This window comes from Ambystoma mexicanum, chromosome 9, assembly GCF_040938575.1.
Source record: "Ambystoma mexicanum isolate Mex_15411 chromosome 9, UKY_AmexF1_1, whole genome shotgun sequence".
In the NCBI taxonomy this organism is placed as follows: Eukaryota; Metazoa; Chordata; class Amphibia; order Caudata; family Ambystomatidae; genus Ambystoma; species Ambystoma mexicanum.
Genome location: NC_090931.1, coordinates 150,125,192 through 150,148,129, shown reverse-complemented (window position 1 = coordinate 150,148,129; position 22,938 = coordinate 150,125,192). Strand labels below are relative to the sequence as shown.

Here is a 22,938-nt window from a genome sequence, read left to right as displayed (position 1 = left end):
GTTATCCAATTCGGAAGCAAGGAAAGTCTGCTTGATAGGTAACTTAGACTTTTTCCATAAAGGCAGTTGTGTGTCATACACAGTGTCCGAAAGATAACACGCCTGTCGCTGGGCAGCCAGTGTAGGGTTCTGCTAGAAACAGATACGTGGCAATTTCTTCCTAAACCCTTTGCAATGCGTACAGCGCTATTTTGAATAACTTGTAGCCGATTAATTCTGCCCCTACCAATACCCTGTAGCAGGCTGGCTCACTCACCACAACGCGCTCCAATGATGGAACGAGCTAGAGCGGCACAGTTGGTGGAATTAAGAAAGGGTCTCATCTCTGCAAGTAGTTTGAGGTGCAAGTACTTTGGTGTTATTGGAGTAGCACAGAATGTAAAGAAAAGACCAAGAAAGAAATGGCTGTGAATAGTTTTCTCATGACTGAGGCAAAGTATTGAGAAGATTTTCAAAGTTAGTTTAGGATGTGAATTGTAAAAGCCACCCCTGTGATAAAATGGTGGACTCTCAACCATTTTGGACATGCCAATATGTTGACCAAGGAGGGTGTCACCAAGAGCCATACTTCTACTGAATTGCGATCTCTACTGGACGTAAGAAAACCTAACATTATTTTCTTCCAAATTGCCCTTTTCCGTGGAAATCCTACTATGTTTGTGGCATGGCGAGGTTGGGTTGGGAGAAGGGCATATGTTGCAGTTTTCCAATTTGTTTCCCTTTCAATAACATATTTTCTTATTGTTGTTTTATTGGAAAACCATAACCAAAAAAAGTTATGGGTGGAAGGTTTTGAATAAATCTGAACTTCCACACCACATTTTTTAGCCCAGCTGTGCCATTTCAAAAGGGGTCCACCATATGAAAATGAGTCCGGCACTGCTACCAATGGGGGAAGCCCACCCTGAACTGCTAGTCCAGGTCCCCAGTGCACAGAAACACAATCAACCTCAGAAATATTTCAGTCTCGTTGGGCATCATCAATGAGATGCAGCTTGGTTCCCTATCGCGCAACAAGCAAGGGGCCCACGTCTCGGCATACCCTCTCTCACACAGGGAGACCAACTATAGCCAAAAACGTGATGGGTGGAAGGTTTTGAATACATCTGTACCACTGGCATTGCTCTGGCCTTTTTTTATCCTTTCTGCGCCTTTGCAAAAGTGGTGCGGCCATATGCAAATCCACACACCACCAATGGGAGCAGCCCAGCCTGAACTGCTAGACCAGGTCCCCTCTGCACGGAAACACAAGCAACCCCAGACAGGCCTTGATTGGCCTCATCACACAGGTGTTCAATCAATTAGTTAATGCCTGTCTTAATGTCCTTATACAAAGGAATCGCAAAGATATCAACATGGACTCCAGGTTTCCCAGTTTATGGGGATCTATGGGGACAGAAGTGGGAAATGTGAGTCACATGGTAGAAGCATGTAAATAGGTTGGGGTATGCCTTAGCCTCAAAGGTCATGGAGGATGAAAAACAAATGTAGTATTTGTGCTGTCCCACTTTATACATAAGCCATTTTGGGGAGGAAGTGGTGACAAGGCATTGACGGTTCAAATAACGGCGTATTATTCACCGGCTTCTTTTTGCTTATGGCACTGATGAGTTGATCATTAATTTGAAAAGATAGCAATTTTAATCCTTGCATCAGAGATCTCTATGCAGCCATAATTCGCAGGTTTGAATCCCGGCAGGGCCTCCTCAACATTTAATTCATCTAAAGTCGATAATCTGGGAACCATCACATTGAGGTATAATGACACCTGTTTCAGAGAGCTCAGGAGCGGGGAGTGTCCTGCATGCAGTTATATATATATATATTTACTTAATATGATTGCTCAACCTACAGCAGAGGTAGTCAACCTGCAACCCTCCAAATGATCTGGACTGCAACAATGACCAGTCCTGGACAGACGAGGGAAGGCTGGTGGAATACGGGGGTCACAGATCCAAACATCTGATCACACATAGTCAAGTCAATAAAAATTAACTTTAGAAATTCACTGGATTGTGTCACTTTCCTTCCTTAGGTCAATGGCTTTGAGGTTGAATTGCCATATTTCCACCCAACCGGTAAGCTGGAGATTTACCGTAACAGGAACGGGACCATCATCGAGTCGGATGGGTTGCTCAAGCTCCAGTACACGGACTATGGGATGCTTTCCATCAGCCTGTCCACATTCTACTATAATTGCACCGGGGGTTTATGTGGATTCTTCAACGGTAATGGAGACGATGAATTTTGTTTCCCAAATGGAAAATGCACCGACAACTTGGAGGCTTTCTTGGAAAGCTGGACCACATTTGATGAAATCTGCAACGGGGAATGCGGTGACCTGCTGAAAGCGTGCAACAATGACTCGGAACTGCTGAAGTACTACAGGAGTAGGTCCAAGTGTGGGATCATCAATGACCAGAGTAACAGCTCCTTCCTTGAGTGTCATGCCGTGGTCAACGTCTCGGCTTACTACAGGACCTGCCTCTTTCGCTTGTGCACGAGTGGGGGGAACCAGTCTGAGCTCTGCGACTCGGTCACCCGGTACGCCAGTGCATGCAAGAATGCCGCAGTGGATGTTGGCCAATGGAGAAGTCGCAACTTCTGCCGTAAGTTTGGGATATACTTTCTTTATTCCTTAAGTTTAGTATTTATATACAAAGTGAGGATTTATGTGTTTCTGGCACTTAGAGGTTATATTAAGTCTTAATAATTGGGAGGCTGTATCTTGCTTTCACAACATGTTTGATTCTTATATTCTCCCTTAAACCTGATTGAGGATTTCCAACCTTAGATCTTAGATCTTAAACCTCAACCTCAGATCTAAAACCCAGTATCCATCTTAAAATGAAATGTTTTTGTTGACTAATTGTTATATGTTTTGGGAACACCAGTGCAAACAACGAGCATTCCCACTTGAATTCTGCACCCGGGACAGAAGCAGAGTGAAACTCTTCACAAATTAATAGAGAGCCCATAAAATGAAGCCAGTTGGTGGCAGAGGGATGAGGACAGTGGGCAAAAGGTTTTTAGCTGCATGGCGGAGAAGGTGTGATTTGTCTTAATGCGATTGCAGTTGGTGTGTTATTGCACATGGCATTGGTTCTGGGGATACACTCTGGTACAGGGGCGTCAAGGTCCACTCCTCATGAGCCAGAAGAACACCAGGTTTTCCAACTATGTTAATGTTGTGTATGGCTTCTACAGGGAGCCGTTGGAAAGCTGTTTCCCTTTCTGAATGTTGTATTCTCCTACTGTGATGTCATGGCAGAGGGTCATGGAATTCATCATCAAAGGTCATGAAATCACACCGGGGGGAGTTGCATTTTCTGCACTTTTTTTTTTATTTTTTAATTTCTGGTTGCTCTATGGTAAGAGAGTGGGTACCTTATATGTGTTTGTATGTTTTGTATAGTTACCTCATGCCTCCCCTCTCCATCACATGCAATGCTGGTCCATGGGAACAGTGAAGGGGTAGACAAGGGATACAGGAGGCCTTATACAACATAACATCATAGATTCCTAACTTTGAACTATATGGGGTGTATTCCACCTCAGAGTTCTGAGAAACATCAAAGACACGGCGAGCTTCACTCTCCTTGTCTATTAAATTGAATGGTTAAAGAAGTTCCCGTGCTTGATAGCTCCACATCTGTAATGCGATAGGACGTCCATTGACCCATTAAGATTCACTGTATTTAAATACATACAGAGTGGTTCAGTAGGCTTGTCTCTTGCAGACTGGACGTGGAGACGCAAGGCATAGCAAGAGGTTTAGGAGGAACCACAATATCATACGTGACTGATATGCATTGGGCTTCTTGTTTCCCCCACTGGATCTCCATCTGGAGGGAAACACAAGGCCAATACACTAACACAAGCTATGGTCTTCTTCTGTTCTTCCATTTTCAGCCGATGTCTTCTTTGACTGGGTTTTCTGTTTCTTCCAGCTCTCCTCTGTCCTGAAAACAGCCACTTTGAGGAATGCATCACCTGCTCCGAGACCTGTGAGACTTTGGCAATGGGGCCTGTGTGCGTGGATAGCTGTGCCGAGGGTTGCCAATGCGATGAAGGATTTGCGCTCCACGGGTCCAGGTGTATCCCCAGAACAGAGTGTGGATGTAACTACGAAGGACACCAGGTCTTGACCAACGACAGCTTTTGGGTAGATCAGGATTGCCAGTCTTTCTGTTTCTGCAACGGCACGGACAACAACATCTACTGCGAGAGCACCTTGTGCAAGGACGACGAGTACTGCATGGAGGAGGGCGGCCTCTACTACTGCCAGCCTCGCATGGACGCCTCCTGCATCGTGTCAGGGTATGGCCACTACCTCACCTTTGATGGGTTCCCTTTTGACTTCCAGAGCAGCTGCTCCATCATCCTCTGTACCACCATCGCTGGCATCCGAGCAGATTCCGTTCCCAAGTTTACGGTTACGGCTAAGAACGAGGACCGAGACACGTCACTGGCCTTGTGGGTAAAGCAAGTGGAGATTGAAGTGTATAATTATAACATTGTCATCTATCGAGCTTACAAGCACACTGTACTGGTAAGAACTATTTTCCTTGATATATAAATTATAGGGCCTACTACCAATCCTCTAATGTGTACAGACAACCAATTAAGATGTTGAAGGGGGCAGTGGAAGGGGTCAACAGTAGTCATATGGTAATGCATTATTTTTTGTATTATCTTTAATTGACCTGTTGCATGCATGCTACAAACTCTGGGCCTGTTTCTCAAAGACCTACACTGGCTCAAACCAGAAATGCAGATGAACATTTTTGATTTGCACCTGCTACCTTAGACCCGATTCACAAAAGCTAAAACTGGAGAAAATCTAAAGATTCTTGGAGCATCTCAGATGCTTATCCGCAGATGTGCTTCTGATAGATTTACTGAAGGCCATCTCAAAGATGCTCCAGGCATCTCTAGGTATGCTCCTGTGTTCAGCTTTGTGAATCAGGTATAAGGTATGGGGTGCAATTCTGAGAAGATCACGGGCATCTTTGATTTTCTCCATTTCAAATCTTGGCTAATGAGGTCCTGTATCTTTAGGTGTGTAAGGGAAAGGCAGCCCATGCACGATTTCGTACTTAATGCCACTGTAACAGCGCCACCTTCCATTTGTTGCTCTACTGTTGCTTTCGCTAGTTATTTATTTATTAATATATTGTTCACTTGTTAGGTGCTTTTACAGGAAGTAAATCCTGTTTCAAAGTGCCCAAAGGGCTACAGGGAGGGGGCAGAGGATGAGAAACAATTAAACACATAACAAATAAACAAATAGTAAATACAGTTTGGGGGGTGAGGGCTATCTGACGTTTGGTATTTGATCAAAGGTCCTCTGCCCCTGAGCACCTACACTCATTTGAATCCCCGTAAGATATGGCCCCAGCGAAGTTTTTGAGTTGCAGTTTGTCGTAATGCTCTTACCTCACCAGGGCTCGGATTCCTTGATTATCTTGGCATACGTCAAGAGCATTGCAGATTTTCCCCTGGATGTGCTACTTGTAATAACTTAAGGAGTCTGCCTGATTGCATGTATACTGGCTGTTGGCTGCTAACATATACAGGAAATCTAAATTCTTAATGTTTCAATTTTTTTTGCAATTAATTTCCGCTCTCACTTTGAGAATGCTCCTGGATCAGTATGGACCCTTCTGTGCATTACATTGCAAAGAGATTGAGATGCTGTGCATCATGGCTTCCTACTTTACCACTCCATCTCGGGTTACTCTGAAGGTTTTTTCTTGAAGTAAAGGAATGCACATCCCTTCACTTCACCTTTCACCTTCTCATAGCCCAGGCTTTAAAAAGGTTCAAAGTAAAGCCATTTGGGCCAGTACCAACCCCCTCTGATAAACATCTTATCATCAATAAATATAATGGTTCAAATCACTTTTTAAAGGTTCTCCGGGCACCTCGCGATTGCAGGAATTCTTTTGGGGAGCACCAGACATAAGCGCCCCTCTTCTTCGGTCCAACGTTAAAAAAGGGTGATCATCCTTTGTAGGGAGGACTTTCCTAGCGCTCATTTCCTCCCTAATGATAGTAGCTTCATTTATAGTCTCCCAACGCTCATCTGCCAGTTGTTCAATTGATAGAGCAATTGGGGTGATCATTTTGAGGATTCAGACAATACCCCTTTTTAATTATAGGGACAACGATTGAAGTCTTCAATGATGTAGGGAGAGATTTAGTAGCTAGAGCCCATTTAAAAATCACTAGGAGACATTTAGACCAGAATATTGGATTACCTTTTAGGGTCATATTTAATAGCTCATATGGGCCCGGAGCACGTCACATGTTACTTTTTAAAATTCACTCCTCATATAATGGGAGACACCAGTGGTCAGAGACTGAAGGAGAATCAAGCGCTTGTTGTAATCCCCTTTCGGAATAGATTGTAGGTAAGTGTACCACCCAAGCTTGTCCCATGATAGGATTTGTTTGTGAGCTCTCTTGCAGACTCGAATTACCATTAATAAGTCTCCAGAAGTCATCTGAATTTCTATTAGCTACGGTTCTAAGCATATTCTCCAAATCGATCTCAACCAACGGAGCCTTAAACCCATGCAACCAATTTTTGTAACATTGATTAAGGGCCTTACGGGATGTTATAGTAGGATCATTATGGCCCGACCAAGTGCACGCATGCTAATATGGAGCAATCCTTTTGCCTTTGGATCATTCTGTTAAAAACATGCTGACATTGACCCAAGGGTTTACCACATCTCGACAAACCTTCATAAAATCTCACCAAAGTCTCTGCATAGTTGGAATCGGTAAAGAAAGCATCTATATTCTTGTGTTTAAAAAAAGATTCCATCTAATTGTAGAATCTTATGATTGAACCTGTTTAATTCATCTTACCCCTTAATCTTATAGTTCATTGTTGGGGGAAATGGAACTTAATGGGAGCCTCATCTATAGAAAGAGATTTTTTGAAACACTTCTTCTGACACAAAGATATAATCTAGCCCCGCTCTCTGGTGATCAAGGCGCCAGGGATATCACCGTTGACATTGCCATTTAATTGGTGCATAGCCCACATTTCAATTAAATTAAACCATCTCATATCCTTTTGGCAGTCCACTTTATTTTTAAATGGCTGCAGTTGCCTATAAGCTCACTAGAACCACATAAAGCATTCAAGTCACCACAAATTAAAATACTATTGCTATTCCGCTCAGATTGCCAATCCTCCCATATTCTCTCAATTGAATCCATTAACAATTGCTGCTGTCCAATCATAACCGAATTCCAATAGACATTTATTAAGAATATGTTGTCTTCCTAGTTTTTCCTCATTCTCCCAACTAAGATCAATTGCTTGCACAAATAAGTTAGGGTGAGACCAAACATTCCCAGAGAGGCCTTCTAACCCCCAATAATAAACCTGCAAATGGGTGCCCTTTTCCTCCTTTTTGATTGGGATTTAAAAACACTGCATTATTGTGTATTATCTGTAACCTGTAACTCAAGCTTCGCATTTTCTGTAGTGCTGCGCACGGTAACCTCTGGGTCTGGTGCGCATTACAAGTGATTAAAACAAACAAACAAACAAAGCATACCCACGTAAAAGACCGGAGGAGGGTATCTGTACTCCTGCTCTCTATATGGCAGAAAGGAGGCACAGAGCACCCCAGCCAAGATTCTCTAGTTGGTAAACGTGGACGAGCAATCAAGGATTAAGCTCTCAGGAGGTGATGGGGGTGGTTCTGAAGTACACTGTAGACCCAAGCACCCACAAAGGAATGTCCACACACGATGATAGTGAAAACAGTCTTTATATAAAGAAGGTTCACATTATATACACAATTACAAGAACACACTTTGTACTCTGACAATACTATAATGGCAAATATATACAAGTCTATGTGGTACCACTCATATATTGACTCCTTTGAAATGCACCAACTGCTAACAGTTCAAATGACATTCGAATCAGATTGTAAGATGAATCAACCATAGAGAACAGAAAGAATGCAAGTTAAATCAAACAATGGCAGAACAGTCTATTCCACTACCATGAGACCGTTCTGTGTGAGGATCCCCCCCCACCTGGGCAACCTGTAAATAAAGCGTATTGACAAGCCCAGTCCAGATATGTTCAATATAGTCTTGGTTCCGTCTAAAAGCTCCACAACCCCAATGTACCTGGTTTTGTTGAGTTCTTCGATGAGTCGTTGACAGGCCCTTTTTGAGTGAACAACCTTTAAGTTAGGAGCCACGGGTGTCGAGATTCCAGGTGAAGAAAAGGTGAAGGCTGTTGTCGAGAAAGTAGCTTCAGTCCTCGCAGTGCTCATTGACGAAAGCTTGTAAATGTCCTGTGAAGGCGTGCGGTGTACCTCGACAACGATAGTTTGTTGCTGCAAAGAGTCAATGAAGAACTTTTGCCCAGCAAGGATATCGAGTCGTCGCTGTCTGGCCTTCGGTGATCAGGACGTGACCATGGCTGTCTTTCGGATCTTCATTGCGTCTTTGAGGACTTCGGGTGATGGGAAACCAACTGGTGGATTTTCCTCGTTCGTTGAAAACCTTGACTTTCTCCAGCCGGACAAAGCAGTCGACGGCGATGAGCAAGGGAGTCCTCGGATCAAATGTCTTAGGCAAAGGTGGAGCGATGCGGCTCCTGTCTTTGAGCAGCACAGCGTCAAGCTGTACCCTCTTCTGGGCAACACGACTCGATGGGCTTCCAGTGGTTATAGTAAACCTGAAAACCCTGGTCAATGACAGTGGACTTCGATGTTCAGGAGCTTAATTTCAGATTCGCGGCAGCCCCTTTGCCTGTCAGCAGCCTTTCGAGGGTCTGTTCCAGGGAGCTTTGGCAAAGATCAGCTGGTGCACGATGGTCCCTCGTAGCTTGGGAAGAGGTGCCCTAGCCAGGTCCTCTCTTGGATCAGTTCTTGAAGACACGGCAGCTTTCAGTTGGTGAAGGAATGCGGCAGCAGATCTTCTCATCCGGCTGGGCTTCAAGTTTAAGTATCAAGTTTCGACTTCAGCTTCTGAACGATTTACATCAGTGAGAGGTCCCCTGATATAGTGTTTGGTCTCTCATTCACTCTGCTGGGCCACACTCAGACAACCAATCATTCAGAAGGGCAGTCAGGCAGCCAATCAGGCACACAGTGCATTCAATCCATTTTTCTCCATCCAGACACTCACAACAAGGAATGTGGATTGGGACAAGCACCCAGCCATTCAGCACTCCACACTGCATTCATACTAGTTTCGTGCAGGGCTGTCTCAGTCTATGTGTCACATACCAGAAACCAGATACTGATAACTTGAAATGCATATTGGTCACACACTCCATTCACTCAGGTCCCACCCCAAGGGTGTACCCACAAAATACAGTCACTGGGAAGGCTCCACCAGTCTGGCTTGGACTTCCCCCCAATACTATATATGGAACTTCCACCCGACAGCCAATCAGATGAAGGGATAGAGCCAGGGCTTCCCAGGACTTTGGGAAACGAAGGTAACAGGCAATAGAAAGCGAGAGGCCACAGGGGCCATCTTGTCCCCTATCAGGAATTAACTGCTTCCAATGGCAGGGCCTGGGTATCCCCAAAATGGAGGATACTCAGAGCACCTGTCAAATTCAGCATTGAGCTGCCACCAGCCCATACCCTGTTCTATGGGCCATACACAGGTGCCCAAAAACATACACTAAGGGTACAGGGTTGGTTCCCCACCCATGGGTGCCATAAGGATATTCCAAGGGTCTGTTCACCAAACCAAAAAGAGGAAGAGCTGCACTGTCAGGAGTCTCACATGGACTCCTGTGCCGAAAATAACACAGAACACACATGATAAAAGAAGTACAGTACAAAGACATGGAGGGCCTGTCACACCAATGCATTTCCAGCATCGCAGTCACCCCCCACCCCCCACCCCCAGACTGAGGTTAGAGTGGTCTAACATCCCACTAGATTGACACCCTCGTCCAGATGGTCAACATACGTTCTGGAAAGGCTATATGCGTTATCATGACTCTTCCCTGGTCTATGCTCAATGGTGAAGTCTAGCCCTTGCAGGCTAATGGACCACCTAAGTAGTTTTGTGTTTTCCCCCTTTATCTGCATAAGCCACTTCAGGGGCGTATGGTCTGTTTGGACATTGAAGGTAGACCCTGTAAGGTAGGGCCTAAAACACCTAAGGCTCCAAACTATGCTAAAACATTCCCTTTCCTAGTCCACCTAAGTTCTCTACCCTTGAGTTGTCTGCTGATGAATATGATAGGATGTTCCCTCTCTTTGTCATCTAACTGGAACAAGGCAGCTCCAATTCCGGTGTCGCAGGCATCAGTCTGAACGATAAAGGGTTTGCTGTAGTCATGTGCACACAACACAGATGCCCTACACAGACCTTCCTTCAAGCCAATAAAGGCCTTCTGACACTCTTCAGTCCAATTAACCTTCCTCAGTTGTTTGGGCGAAGTCAGAGCTGTCGGAGGGGCAGCTATGGTTCCATAGTCCGCCATGAAGTTGTGATAATATCCAATGAGGCCCAAAAAGGCTCTCACCTGGGTCTGGGTAGTGGGAGTCTCCCAGTCATATAAATCCTGTACCCTAAAGGGGAGAGTTTGGATTCAACCCCCTCCTAACTCATGAACAAGATATGTGACTTTCCCCTGAGCTATCTGGAACATGGTGGCCTTGATAGTGAGGTTAGCCCTTTTCAAGGTTTGCAACACCTTATCCAAATGAGTCAAATGCTCCTCCAGGTAGAACCGTAGACAGCATTGTCGTCTAAGTAGGCCACACAAAAGGCCACCAGCCCACTGAGTGCATGGTTGTGTAATCTTTGGAAGGTGGCAGGTGCATTCTTCAACTCAAAAGGCATGGCTCTAAACTGGTAGAGCCCCTCAGGTGTTGAGAATAAAGTCTTTTCCTTGGCATGGTCCGTCAGAGCTATTTGCCAATAGCCTGAGGTAAGGTCAAAGGTGTTCACACATTTGGCAGCACCTATGGTGTCCACAAGCTCATCAGCACTGGACAATGGATGCGCTTCAGTTTTAGTGATCGCATTGACCCCTCTGTAGACCTCAAAGAACCGCCAATCCTTGGTACCTGCCTGGGAACTTGCCTTGGGGACAAGGACCACTGGACTGTACCAGGGACTGGTTGAGGGTTCAATAACACCCAGATCCAACATCTTGGTGACCTAAGCCTAGATGTGGTTCTTCACAGTGTCTGACATCCTGTAGCATCTGCTTTTGACAGGTACGCTGTCACCAGTGTCAATTTCGTGCCTGCACCACAGGGTGAGGCCTGGTGTCAGTGAGAGCAAAGGGGCATACTGCCGGAGTAAAGCCCTTCACGCCCTCTGTGGCTCTGGTGTCACATCTAGAGATTGATGCACTCCCTCCACTGAGCCATCCTGAGGGTTGCTATGTAGCAAATCAGGAAGGGGCTCACTCTCATCCTCTTCTTGCTTTGAAACTAGCAAGAAGCAGGAGACTTCTGCTTGCCTATGGAAAGGCTTGAGCCTGTTGACGTGGAATACCTGAGGGGCTACCACAGGGACTCCCATGTCAACCATATAATTGACTTTGCCCATCTTGGAGATGATCCTGAAAGGGTCCAGGCCACTTATCTGCCAAAGCTCGAGGCTTGCTAGGCTCCATCACAAGGCTCTCCTGGGGTCCAATCCACTTGTGATGCTTTAAGGTCATGCCAGTATTTGTTGAATTCATGGCTGCCCTTAAGATTCTTTGTCACTTGGCCCATCATCTGTGACATCCTCCGGTTGAGGCCTAACACATAGTCCTCCACATGCTTGGCAGGACCGGGAGGGATGGCTTCCAAACCTTCTGTGATCAAGGCAAGGGGCCATCTCACGGGATGTCCAAAGAGTAACTCAAAGGGGCTGAAACCAACACCCCCTTGAGGTACCTCTCTGTAAGCAAACAGCAGGTATGGCAGGAAGGATGAGATCCCATTTCCTCCTTAGGGGTTCTTCTAAATCACCCAGCATGCCCATGAGAGTTTTATTTAATCTCTCAACCAGACCATTGGTCTGTGGATGGTAGGAGGTGGAGAACTTGTAGGTTACTCCACACTCTTTCCATGTTGTTTTCATGTAACTCAACATGAAGTTGGATCCTCTGCCAGAGGCTACCTCCTTAGGGAATCCAACTCTGGTAAAAATGCCCAGGAGAGCCCTGGCAACCACCTTGGCAGTAACAGTCCGAAGGGGTATAGCCTCAGGGTACCGGGTGGCATGATCTACCACAACCAGGATGAACCGATGTCCACCTGTGGGAGGGTCAAGGGGACTGACAATGTGGATGCCCATCCTCTCAAATGGTGTTCCAACCACTGGCAATGGCTGCAGTGGGGCAATGACACTGCTTACAGTCTTGCCAAACAATTGACAAATGGGGCAGGTCCTGAAGTGGGACTCCACTTCTACTCCCATCCAGGGCCAGAGACCCTTTGCTGTCTTTCTTAGTCCCAAGATGACCAGCCAAGGGCACCTCATGCGCCAACTGCAGTAGGAAGGGCATGTAAACCTGGGGTACCACCACCCTCTTGAGGGCACCATGTTCAGGCTTAGTGGGCTCACTACAAAGGAGCTCACCCTCCCAATCAATCTGGAATTACCTAGGCACTTCACGTTGTGCCTGGGCTAGGGCCTGATTCCTCAGACCCTCGAGAGAGTGGCACTTTCTCTGACCCTTACAGAAGTCATCCTGAGAGGGCCCCCCTTCAGCCAACAGGCATTGAAGGTTGGGGTGATCCTCTGGGTTGAGCACATCTCCCGCAGGAGGGTATTCTGACTCTTCTCCCACAGGAGTTAAGTAAGGGTTTACCACTGGATGCAGCCTGTCCAGAGCATGAATCTCAGTGGGTGCTGCTAAAGCAGCAGGAAGAGAAAGCGCCCCCTTCACAGAGGTGGACGTTTTGCTCTTCCTTCTTGCCCTGGGTCTCCCCTTTGGCTTGGGTACATGACTCACAGTCAGACCCAGTGTTACCTGTGACCGCCGCAGCAGCCATAGGTAGATCATCCACGATCATCCCCGTGTCCACCAAATCATTGCCTAACAAAATGTTAGCAGGTACGTTGTCCTGAACCAGGACAGGATGCTTTGCTGTCTTGTCTCCAATCGTAATGTTGACTAAGGCTACAGGTGATAATTTGGGAGGCCCACCATCTAACCTGGTGGTTCTCAGAGGAGCACCTACATAGTCCTCTGGCTTGAGCAGGGTCCTGTCCACCACTGGCATGCATACTCCAGTGTCTCGCAAACCAGTAGAAGGCTGGCCATTCAAGAGGACACTTCTCAAAAACCTACGGGTGTTCTGTGGGATTGTAGCCAGTATGTCTGCATACTGGTCCCAGGCCCCTGGGACACTAGGGAAATATCTACAGGAGCACCAAATGTGATTCCGGTAGAGGAGGGGAGGGCAGTGGCCTCTACCTCAGGCATGGTGCAAGGGTAGGTCAGGCTGACAGCCGGGACTCCAAGTGCCTTACCTTTAACCTTGGGTTCACGCTTCTTGTCGTCCAGAGCCCCACAGTCCCAACAAGTGCCAGGAATGCAGGGTACGGTACTGGAGCCACTGGGGGCCTGCTGTGCAGCAGGAGGACCACTACTCTTACTCCCACCCACATAGGACTTATCCTCACTAGATTTTTGGGTCTTAGGGGAGGAAAGTTTTGGTTTACCCGACTGTGACTGATTTTGGGACTCCTCAGACTTCTGAGAGGCCCCGTTTTCTTTGTCCTTGTCCTCCCCACTGGGTTCCTTAGGGGACACCCGGTGGGAGACCCACTTGTCAGCTAGCCTAGCCAGCTTAAAGGGATCTAAAATGTTCTGGTCAGCAAAATACTGACGCAGCTCTGGTGAACAGGCTTCAGAAAAATAATCATAAAACTAAAGGTGGGACAATTCAACAAACGTTTTCACTTTGTAACCATCAATCCACCCCATCGTGTTCATATGTGCAGCCCTCACCCAGGTAATCCAAGACTCTTTTCTTATATTCCCTGAACCTTTTAAGGTATTGGGTAGGTGTCTTGCCAAACTTGGCAATTAAAGCAGACTTCATGCACTCATACTGCCCCCTTTCTTCCACCCTCAGTTTCAGAATACAGTTATATCCATTCCTAGGCACTCTGCTTAACAAACACTTAGCCCAAGCTGTCCTATCTACATCATTGATTCCACAAGTCATTTCAAATGCTTCGATACATTGGGGGATAGCAGAACCTTCCACATACACACCAAACAAATCTTTCTTAAACTTGGTGGCAGGGGACCTGACACTCTCATCTGGTTTATCTGAAGTCGCCACTCTAGCTCTCTCCAGCTGAATTTTCTGGTGCTCAGTGTCCCTATCTTTGAGTATCACACATTGTGCCAACTCTTCTTTCTTCAATTCAGCTTCTGTTTCCAACAATTCATATATTGAAAGGCTAACTATTCCCGTTGTAGCTCCAATTCCAAAAGTTCAATCTTCAGGGCGTCCCCCTGAAGAACAGTGCTGGGTTCGGAAATAGAGGCAGCTGGAGTGGTGGCACTCCCAGAAACAGATTCAGTAACAACCCCAGGGGTAGGGGCCTCAATGGTTGCACCCCTCCCTTCATCAAGAACTTCACAATCAGTCTGGTAGTCCACCAGTGCAGCTATCAGCTCAGCCCTAGACTTATCTTCAGAGTCTAACTCCCTGGCTTCACAAGCACTCTGGAGAGCCTCTAAGCTCATCCTAGTCAATTTACCATTTGCAGTAGATTCCATTGCTTGTAATGTAGTTATCTAGTACACAACTGAACCTCAGTTTAACAAAGTTGGATATTTTGTAAGTGGCAAGGCTACACACTGATTCTTAAAACCATTAGCATCCCACTGCTGCCAACAGTGTAAGGGACTGGAGGGGGGCATCTGTACTCCTGCTCTCTATATGGCAGAATAGAGGCACAGTGCACCCCAGCCAAGATTCGATATTTGGTAAACGTGGACGAGCAATCAAGGCTCAAGCTCTCAGGAGGTGATACGGTCTGATTCTTAAGTACAGTGTAGTCCCCAAGCACCCACAAAGGAATGTCCACACACAATGTTAGTGAAAACACAGTCTTTATATAAATAAGGTTCATGTTATAACACACTTTGTACTCTGGCAATAATATAATGGCAAATATATATATAAGTACCACTCTTATATATCTGGTGGTAAAATAGCTCAGCGGGTTGAGCACTCGCTGCTGCGATCTATGTGTGATCTGCCGGTCACAGCTTCGAATCCCTGCAAGGCCAACTCAGCCTTTCATCCTTCCGAGTCAATGAAGAACTTTGGCCCAGCAAGGGCTTTGAGTCATCGGCGTCTGGCGGCGGCGATCGGAACGGGGCCACGGCTGTCTTTTGGATCTTCGTCAGCGTCTTTGAGGACTTCGGGTGGCGGGAAAGCCACCGGTGGATTTTCCTCGGTCGTCGACGACCTTGACATTCTCCAGCCGGACAAAGCGGTCAACAGAGATAAGCCAAGGAGTCCTTGGATCAAATGTCTTAGGCAAAGGTGGAGCGATGCAGCTCCTGTCATTTAGCAGCACAGCGTCAAGCTGTCCCCGCTTCTGGGCAACATGACTCGACGGGCTTGCAGTGATTAAGCAAACCTGCGAACCCTGGTCGACGACGGTGGACTTGGACGTCCGTGCGCTTCACCTCGGATTCCCCGGCAGTCTCCCTCTTTGGTCTGCAGCCTTTTGAGGGTCTGACTTCCAGGCAGTTTTGGCAAAGATCAGCTGGTGTACGATGGTGCCTCGTAGCTCGGGAAGAGGCCTCCTAGCCAGGTTCTCTCTTGGATCCGTTCTTGAAGACACAGCAGGTTTCAGTTGGTGAAGGAATGCAACAGCAGATCTTTTCGTACAGCTGGAATTCAAGTTTAAGCATCAAGTATCGACTTCAGCTTCTGAACGATTTCCATCAGTGAGAGGTCCCCAGATATACTGTATGGTCTCTCATTCACTCTGCTGGGTCACACTCAGGCAACCAATCATTCAGAAGGGCATTCAGGCAGGCAGGCAGCCAGTCAGGCTCACAGTGCATTCAGGCCATTCTTCTGCATCCAGACACTAACAACAAGGAATGTGGATTGGGACAAGCACCCAGCCATTCAGCACTCCATACTGCATTCATACCAGTTTTGGGCAGGGCTGTCTCAGTCTTTGTGTCACATACCAGAAACCAGATACCCATAACATTAAATGCATATTGGTCACACACTCCATTCACCCAGGTCCCACCCCAAGGGTGGACCTACAACATACAGTCACTGGGAAGGCTCCAGCCAGTCTGGCCTGGACTTCCCCCAATACCATATATGGAACTTCCACCCAACAGCCAGTTAGGGGAAGGGACAGAGTCAGGGCTCCCCAGGACTTGTGGAAAATAAGGTGACAGGCAATAGAAAGCAAGAGGCCGCAGGGGCCATCTTGTCTCCTATCAGGAATCAACTGATTCCAATGGCGGGGCCTGGGTATCCCCAAAATGGAGGATACTCAGAGCACCTGTCAAATTCAGCATGGAGCTGCCACCAGCCCATACCCTGCTCTGCTCTCAAAAACATACACTAGGGGTGCAGGGTTGTAACCCCACCCATGGGTGCCATAAGGGTATCCCAAGGCTCTGTTCACCATAACCAAAAAGAGGAAGAGCTGCACTTCTAGGAGTCCCACATGGACTCCTGTGCAGACAATAACACAGAACACACATGATAAAAGGAGTACAGTACAAAGACATGGAGACCCTGTCCCTCCAATGCATTACCAGCATCACAACCCATGCATTAGGGGCTCCTCCAAAAACCACATTTCCTGGAGCATGATGAAGTCAAATACTTTAAGATTGTAGTTACCGGTTTGGAAAAGATATGAGAAACTCCTTGTATGCCAAGAGATAATTCGTAAGATGGGGGCGCTGATCCAAAGGTTTGCTATTCATAATTATTGCGGGGGTTGAAGAGCTACTGCTAGCCATGACCAATCATTATGTTCAGAGGCCCCTTGAAAAACTCTTTAACAATACACCTTTCAGACTATGATCATATTTATCGGTACAGTCTTCCGGACGCCATCTCTGCTAAATGGCTTAAATACTAATGTCAAGTCATCTACTTCCGCTAGCAACGATTCAGCTGCGGGCAATAGGGTTTGAAAGATCATTTTGGATTTTATATACACTCGTACACAGTGCAACGCATAACCCAAAGTAAACTCCACCAGTTCTATATCCCTCAAAGTTATCTCCTTCAAACTTTCGATAGAGTTAAATAAAACTAACATAGAATAATTTCCCCTTTTACAACAGGAAGACATTCAAGCCTCGATATATATAATGGTTCAAATCACTTTTTAAAGGTTCTCCAGGCGCCTCGTGATTGCAGGAATTCTTTTGGGGATCAACAGACATAAGTGCCCCTCTTCTTTGTTCCAACGTTAAAAAAGGGCAGGCATCCTATGTAGGGAGCACTTTCCTAGCACTCATTTCCTCCCTAATGATAGTAGCTAGTCACTGCCCATCTAAAATCGAATCGGGACGATTCCTGCCAGAGGCTACATCAACTTGAACAAGCATCGTGGTAGTATTACCCTGCAACATTTTTGGGGTAGCAGACGGTTTAGGGGAGCAATCATCCGAATAGGTGGAAATGTCCTGTTGGAGATCTATCAGACCTTCTTCGGGTGGTTCATCGTGTTGTACCATTACCAAGGAAGTCGTTCCATCCCTTTATCAGCAGCTTCTTGTACCACTCGGGGGGACTTTATCCTACCCTATCTTTTCTTGCTCCCCTTTTTTTTCTTTTCCCCTCAGGTTGTTCCGTTCCGTCTGCAGGCCATTGAAGCTTTATTAAGAACTTCCGGGAGCCAAAGTTGTTTTCATTGCTTTCAATTATTTTGATTTGTTTTCCTGAATTACCTGCAGTTTGCAGGAGCCCCTTTGCTTTCGGAGTTGGAAAAAAATGGAGTGATTTAGTTTCAATGCCTCTTTCTTCTAATTGAGGGGGATAAGAGGGCTTCGTGGGGCCTCAGCATTTCGGGAGTACTGCAACCTTTAACCCCATCTGTCCCTCTTCTCTGACCGAGGGGATCTCTGTTGCCATATTCAAAGGTGAGGGAGGAACCAACATGTTGTTTAAAGATTGAAGTTTACCAAATACCTCCGATTTATTCATAACCACCAAGAACCCCTCTAGAAATGCCAGTTTTGTATCTGTCACAGTGATCATTACACTTTGATCTTTCAGTGTAGAATGAATATGCTTGTATAACCGTACCAGAGAGTTCGGCACATACTGGCAATATTGTACTAGCACCTAACAGGGGGACAGCACTATGGTTTATTTGGACAGTATCAGAAATGTCGCTAGGCCGAGTATGGTAGTTAATTTCTCATTCTTAATGTATCAAGTACTTGTAAGAATGTCACTGTATTCTCCCTTGTTCCCTTCCTGCCTTGAAGCACTTTGAAAGACATTGTGTATAGGCGCTATATAAATTAACAATAAATCAATCAATATTTCTGCAGTAGAAAATAATGATGGCTTTGAGTTAAGTGATGACGGCGACTCAGGAACTTGTGACTCACAAAGACGTTTCGGAGATTGCTCCAAAGAAGATATTACTTGTGGGATTGGGGATGTTGAAACTTTGTGAATTGCAGTCCTCGATAGGAATTCCCTTTCTTTTTGGCAGAGATCCAAAAAATCCACGTCTGGGATCTCATAGTCCTCAACATGATGCTTTATTGGCAAAAGCACTGTTTTTCCAGGCATAGGTTATTTTCGCATATGAATCTCCCCCAGCAGCACTCAACCGACCGGGTCTATTCATTAATGACAATGGTGCCAGAGTGACCGGGTGTTCTCCATTTACTGACCGGGTCTATTCCTTATTGATTATGGCGCCGGAGTGACCGGGTGTTCTCCATTTACTGACCGGGTCTATACCTTATTGCAATGGCGCCGGAGTGACTGAGTGTTTTCCAATTACCGACCGGGTCTATTCATTAATGACAATGGTGCCAGAGTGACCGGGTGTTCTCCATTTACTGACCCGGTCTATTCCTTATTGATAATGGTGCCAGAATGACTGGGTGTTCTCCATTTACCGACCAGGTCTATTCCTTATTGATAATGGTGCCGGAGTGACCGGGTGTTCTCCATTTACCGACCGGGTCTATTCCTTATTGATAATGGCGCCGGAGTGACCGGGTGTTCGCCATTTACCGACTGGGTCTATTCCTTATTGATAATGGTGCCGGAGTGACCGGATGTTCGCCATTTACCAACCAGGTCTATTCATTATTGATAATGGTGCCGGAGGGACTGGGTGTTCTCCATTTACTGGTTTCGGAGGAGACATACAATCCTCAGATGGTTGTACGTTATTTCGCCGAATGATTTTACATCGTGGGACTCCTTTTTAAAAAAAAAATTATTTATGGGGGGACTTCGCCCCCCCCAAACCCCCCCTTATTTATATAATCATACCCCAAACCGCACCAAACACCCCCCCATAAAAAAAAAATTTTAAAAAGTTTTTGGCGATGAAAGGGTTGGCGATGAAAAGTCCCATGATGTAAAATCATTCGACGAAATGCGTGTATACCCCTCAGATGCATCGGTTGGAGAGATCTGCAAGCCCACTCCCTGAACACCCGCCACAGAGTCTCAGGATTCTAGGATTATGGTAGGGGAGGCCTATCCAGTTTTGCTTCTTAACTAGTACGTAGAAGGCATGTTGTCAGGGGAGCTAAAAGATACTCACCACTGGGGAAAGTCAGTGTTGCTGTGTGCTTGTGCCTGCTGCTAACTGCAGCAGTCTGCACTTGCCCGCACTCAGACCAGCTACTCAGGTCTTCATCAGGCTAATCCCAGGTCAATATCCCAGCATGGAGTGGCCACACCTCACTGGCATGCCACGCCACTCCTGCAGGTTCCCAGAACAGAGCCGGATCGAGCCTCAAAAGCTCCCATACACAGAGATCCACTGAACATCACCACCATGGCCCAGCTGCAGCCGGGGCAGCCGCGTCTTGCCACCCACCACTCTCTGGATCCTTGCCTGCTCTCCAACGCAAAGGATTGAGAAGAAAGAACCTTTCAGCATGTCGAGCGTGTCTAGCCGTACCTCGGCTCCACAGCTCAACAGCTGCTCAAATAGTCTTTGACATAACAGATGTAACATAGTCACTGACACCGCAGTCATCCCTGCGACTGACCACAATGCTCTGCATGATTTTTATAATGGTTTAAAATAGTAATCGCTGCTAGTAATGGATTAGTCATCTATATTTAATTACCTTTGCATGCAATGTAATGCTCTTTTATTTCCATGTTTGCACCGACTATAGTTTTCCGAAGGTCTTTCCACACTCACAGTGCGTTGAAGCCATAGCAATGGCAGTAGGCACTATACAAATACCAAGTAACATTACAGAACATAATACATGCGCACACGTACCCACTTGCCCAATCAACTCAAATCATCTACCTCTCCTAGAGTAAGTCAAGGGTAAATCAGAGTAATCATCGTGAATTGACCTCAAAGGGTTTACATACGATATAGACTATAGACGATGCTGCAGCAAATACTTATCGATCATAATTAAAATTAACTACATACAAAAATCTTAATAAGTTCAGTTTTTGGCTGTGGTAAAAATCTAGCCTTTTGAGGGTTACAGAAAACTCATTTCCTTTTGTAAAATGAGAAGGTGGCAAGGATGTGTGAATCAGCTGACGTGGGATGGCAGACTTGCCTGCTGCACTGTCTCGCTTCACTGCTGATTTCGTTGGCGCTGCATTCTGTGCCTTTTTCTTCAGCCTGGCTCCTAGTGTGAAGTTCAGGATGCAATTTTAAAGAATTCTTTTGTACTTGATTAGTTTCAGCAATCGAGTGATGGTGCGGAAAGGAATCCGTGTATGGCGCTGATGCTCGAAAGCATAGAAAACCCTCTGCTAAGTCACAGGGTTGTCCAACTCCAGGCCTTGAATGCTGTAAAAATGTCCGATTTCGTGATATCCCTCATTAATATTCATGAGACAAATTTGCAAAATATGCAAATTGTTCTCCTGAATATTAATGAGGGATATCCTGAAAACACATCAGTTTTCCATCCCTCGAGGCCTGGATTTGGCGAACCCTGGAGCATATTTGAAGGATTTTTCCAGTTATGGAACAATGACATTTGATTGGGTCTGTGCCAATATTTGGGTTCAGTAGCTATATGTTTAAGCGTTCGATTACATTTCATCAGTGGTTTGAAAATGCTTGAAACTGATCCACAGAGGATGTTGTGGTTGTCCTGTGTAAATTTCTAGCCGCTATTATGAAAACTACTATGCAAACCCCTAGCAATCCTACATTGAAGCATTGCCATCATCTGTGGGTCACCTAAGTGGCTTTCAAGGTTTTGGGAGCAGATCAGATATCAGCCACTTGCACAGACACTTATGATTTGACTGAAAAGCCAAGCACTTTAGTAATTTTAATCATGGATGATGACCAACAAGAGATTAAAACTAAACCCGAGCAAAACCGGAATCATAGTTAGCCTGTGGACCGTTGTTTCATCGAAGTGAAATACTTAGTGCAACTTCACTTTGACAAACTAACTTTTGGTGAATTTACATAGGTATCATGCGTTCATGCAAGCGCAAAAATACTGACTACGAAAATGCCTTGTTTTTTCCCTCCGATTTTCGAACCAATTATATGTGCGGTGTGGGTAAGGTAAATTCATTATGTAAGGGAGGCCTGCGGGGGTCAATTGCTCGAATATAAAATAAAAATGGGCATTTCTGTAGTCGGTATTTTCTTCTCGCAGTAATCGGATTGATCCTATACATATATCTGCGTATTAAGCGATGGGGAGAATCCCCCCATTAACAAAAAAAGAAAAACAAAAAGAAAAACACAAAGGTTTTTGTAGAAGTGAAGTACCACAAAGTATTCCACTTAACGTTGAACCGCAAGGGCCAAAAAGCAGAGGATTCCTGTGGGCCACTTCCTTACCCTGAGGGACCGCAAGTGAAAGCCCTGATTAGAAACTGTTTGCCCCGCTTGTGACCAGTCTGATTCTGCTCGCCTTACTTCTCTTTCCTATTCACGATGCTTTCATGCCGTTGACCAGGTAGTCTGTTGTCATGGGCAACAGACTACCTGGTCAACTGCATGCAAAGAGCACACAATGATGCAAAGTTGAGAACGCGCCACCCCAGAAACTTCCCTGGCTCACAACTACGTTTTGGGGTTCTTATGGTAAGTCGGACCACTCCAGCTTCTAAGTGCTATAATCATCGGTGCCACTATGATTATCTACGTGTGGTACTTAATTTATGGAACTAGGCGGAGGGCGAGCTGAAGACCTGTGCCAGTCTGACCGGTCTATTCAACCCCATGGCACATGGTATTGTCTTGTTTCACAGCAAGTTTGCTGCACTTGAGCGAGTCTTTAGGTGTTTTATGAACTTCAGAATTCAATCCAAAACCTGGCGCCTCTCCCATAGAGCCATCCATGGCAGGGTCTCTGAAGTCCCCTTGATCACGTATGTACCATGCGTCCCAGACAAAGCACTAAGAAACAGCCCGGCGTACAGCTAGGACTGGCGTCCCAGACAAGGAACTAAGATCCAGCCCGGCGTACAGCTAGGACTGGCGTCCCAGACAAGGCACTAAGAAACAGCCTGCGTACAGCTAGGACTGGCGTCCCAGACAATGCAGTAAGATCCAGCACGGCGTACAGCTACGACCGGCATCCCAGACAAGGCACTAAGATCCAGCCTGGCGTACAGCTAGGACTGGTGTCCCAGACAAGGCACTAAGAAACAGCCCTGCGTACTGCTAGGACTGGCGTCCCAGACAAGACAGTAAGATCCAGCATTGCGTAGAGCTACGACTGGCGTCCCAGACAAAGCACTA

At 46.1% G+C, this 22,938-nt stretch overlaps 1 protein-coding gene across 1 annotated transcript in view; it reads left to right on the top strand.

Moving 5' to 3' along the window:
• TECTA (tectorin alpha) overlaps positions 1-22,938 on the top strand; it is a 395,812-nt gene that overhangs the window by 160,852 nt on the left and 212,022 nt on the right. The window contains exons 9-10 of the mRNA XM_069613900.1: positions 2,036-2,609; positions 3,951-4,552. Of these exons, the coding sequence (XP_069470001.1) occupies positions 2,036-2,609; positions 3,951-4,552 (1,176 nt within the window). The remainder of the gene's footprint in view (positions 1-2,035; positions 2,610-3,950; positions 4,553-22,938) is intronic.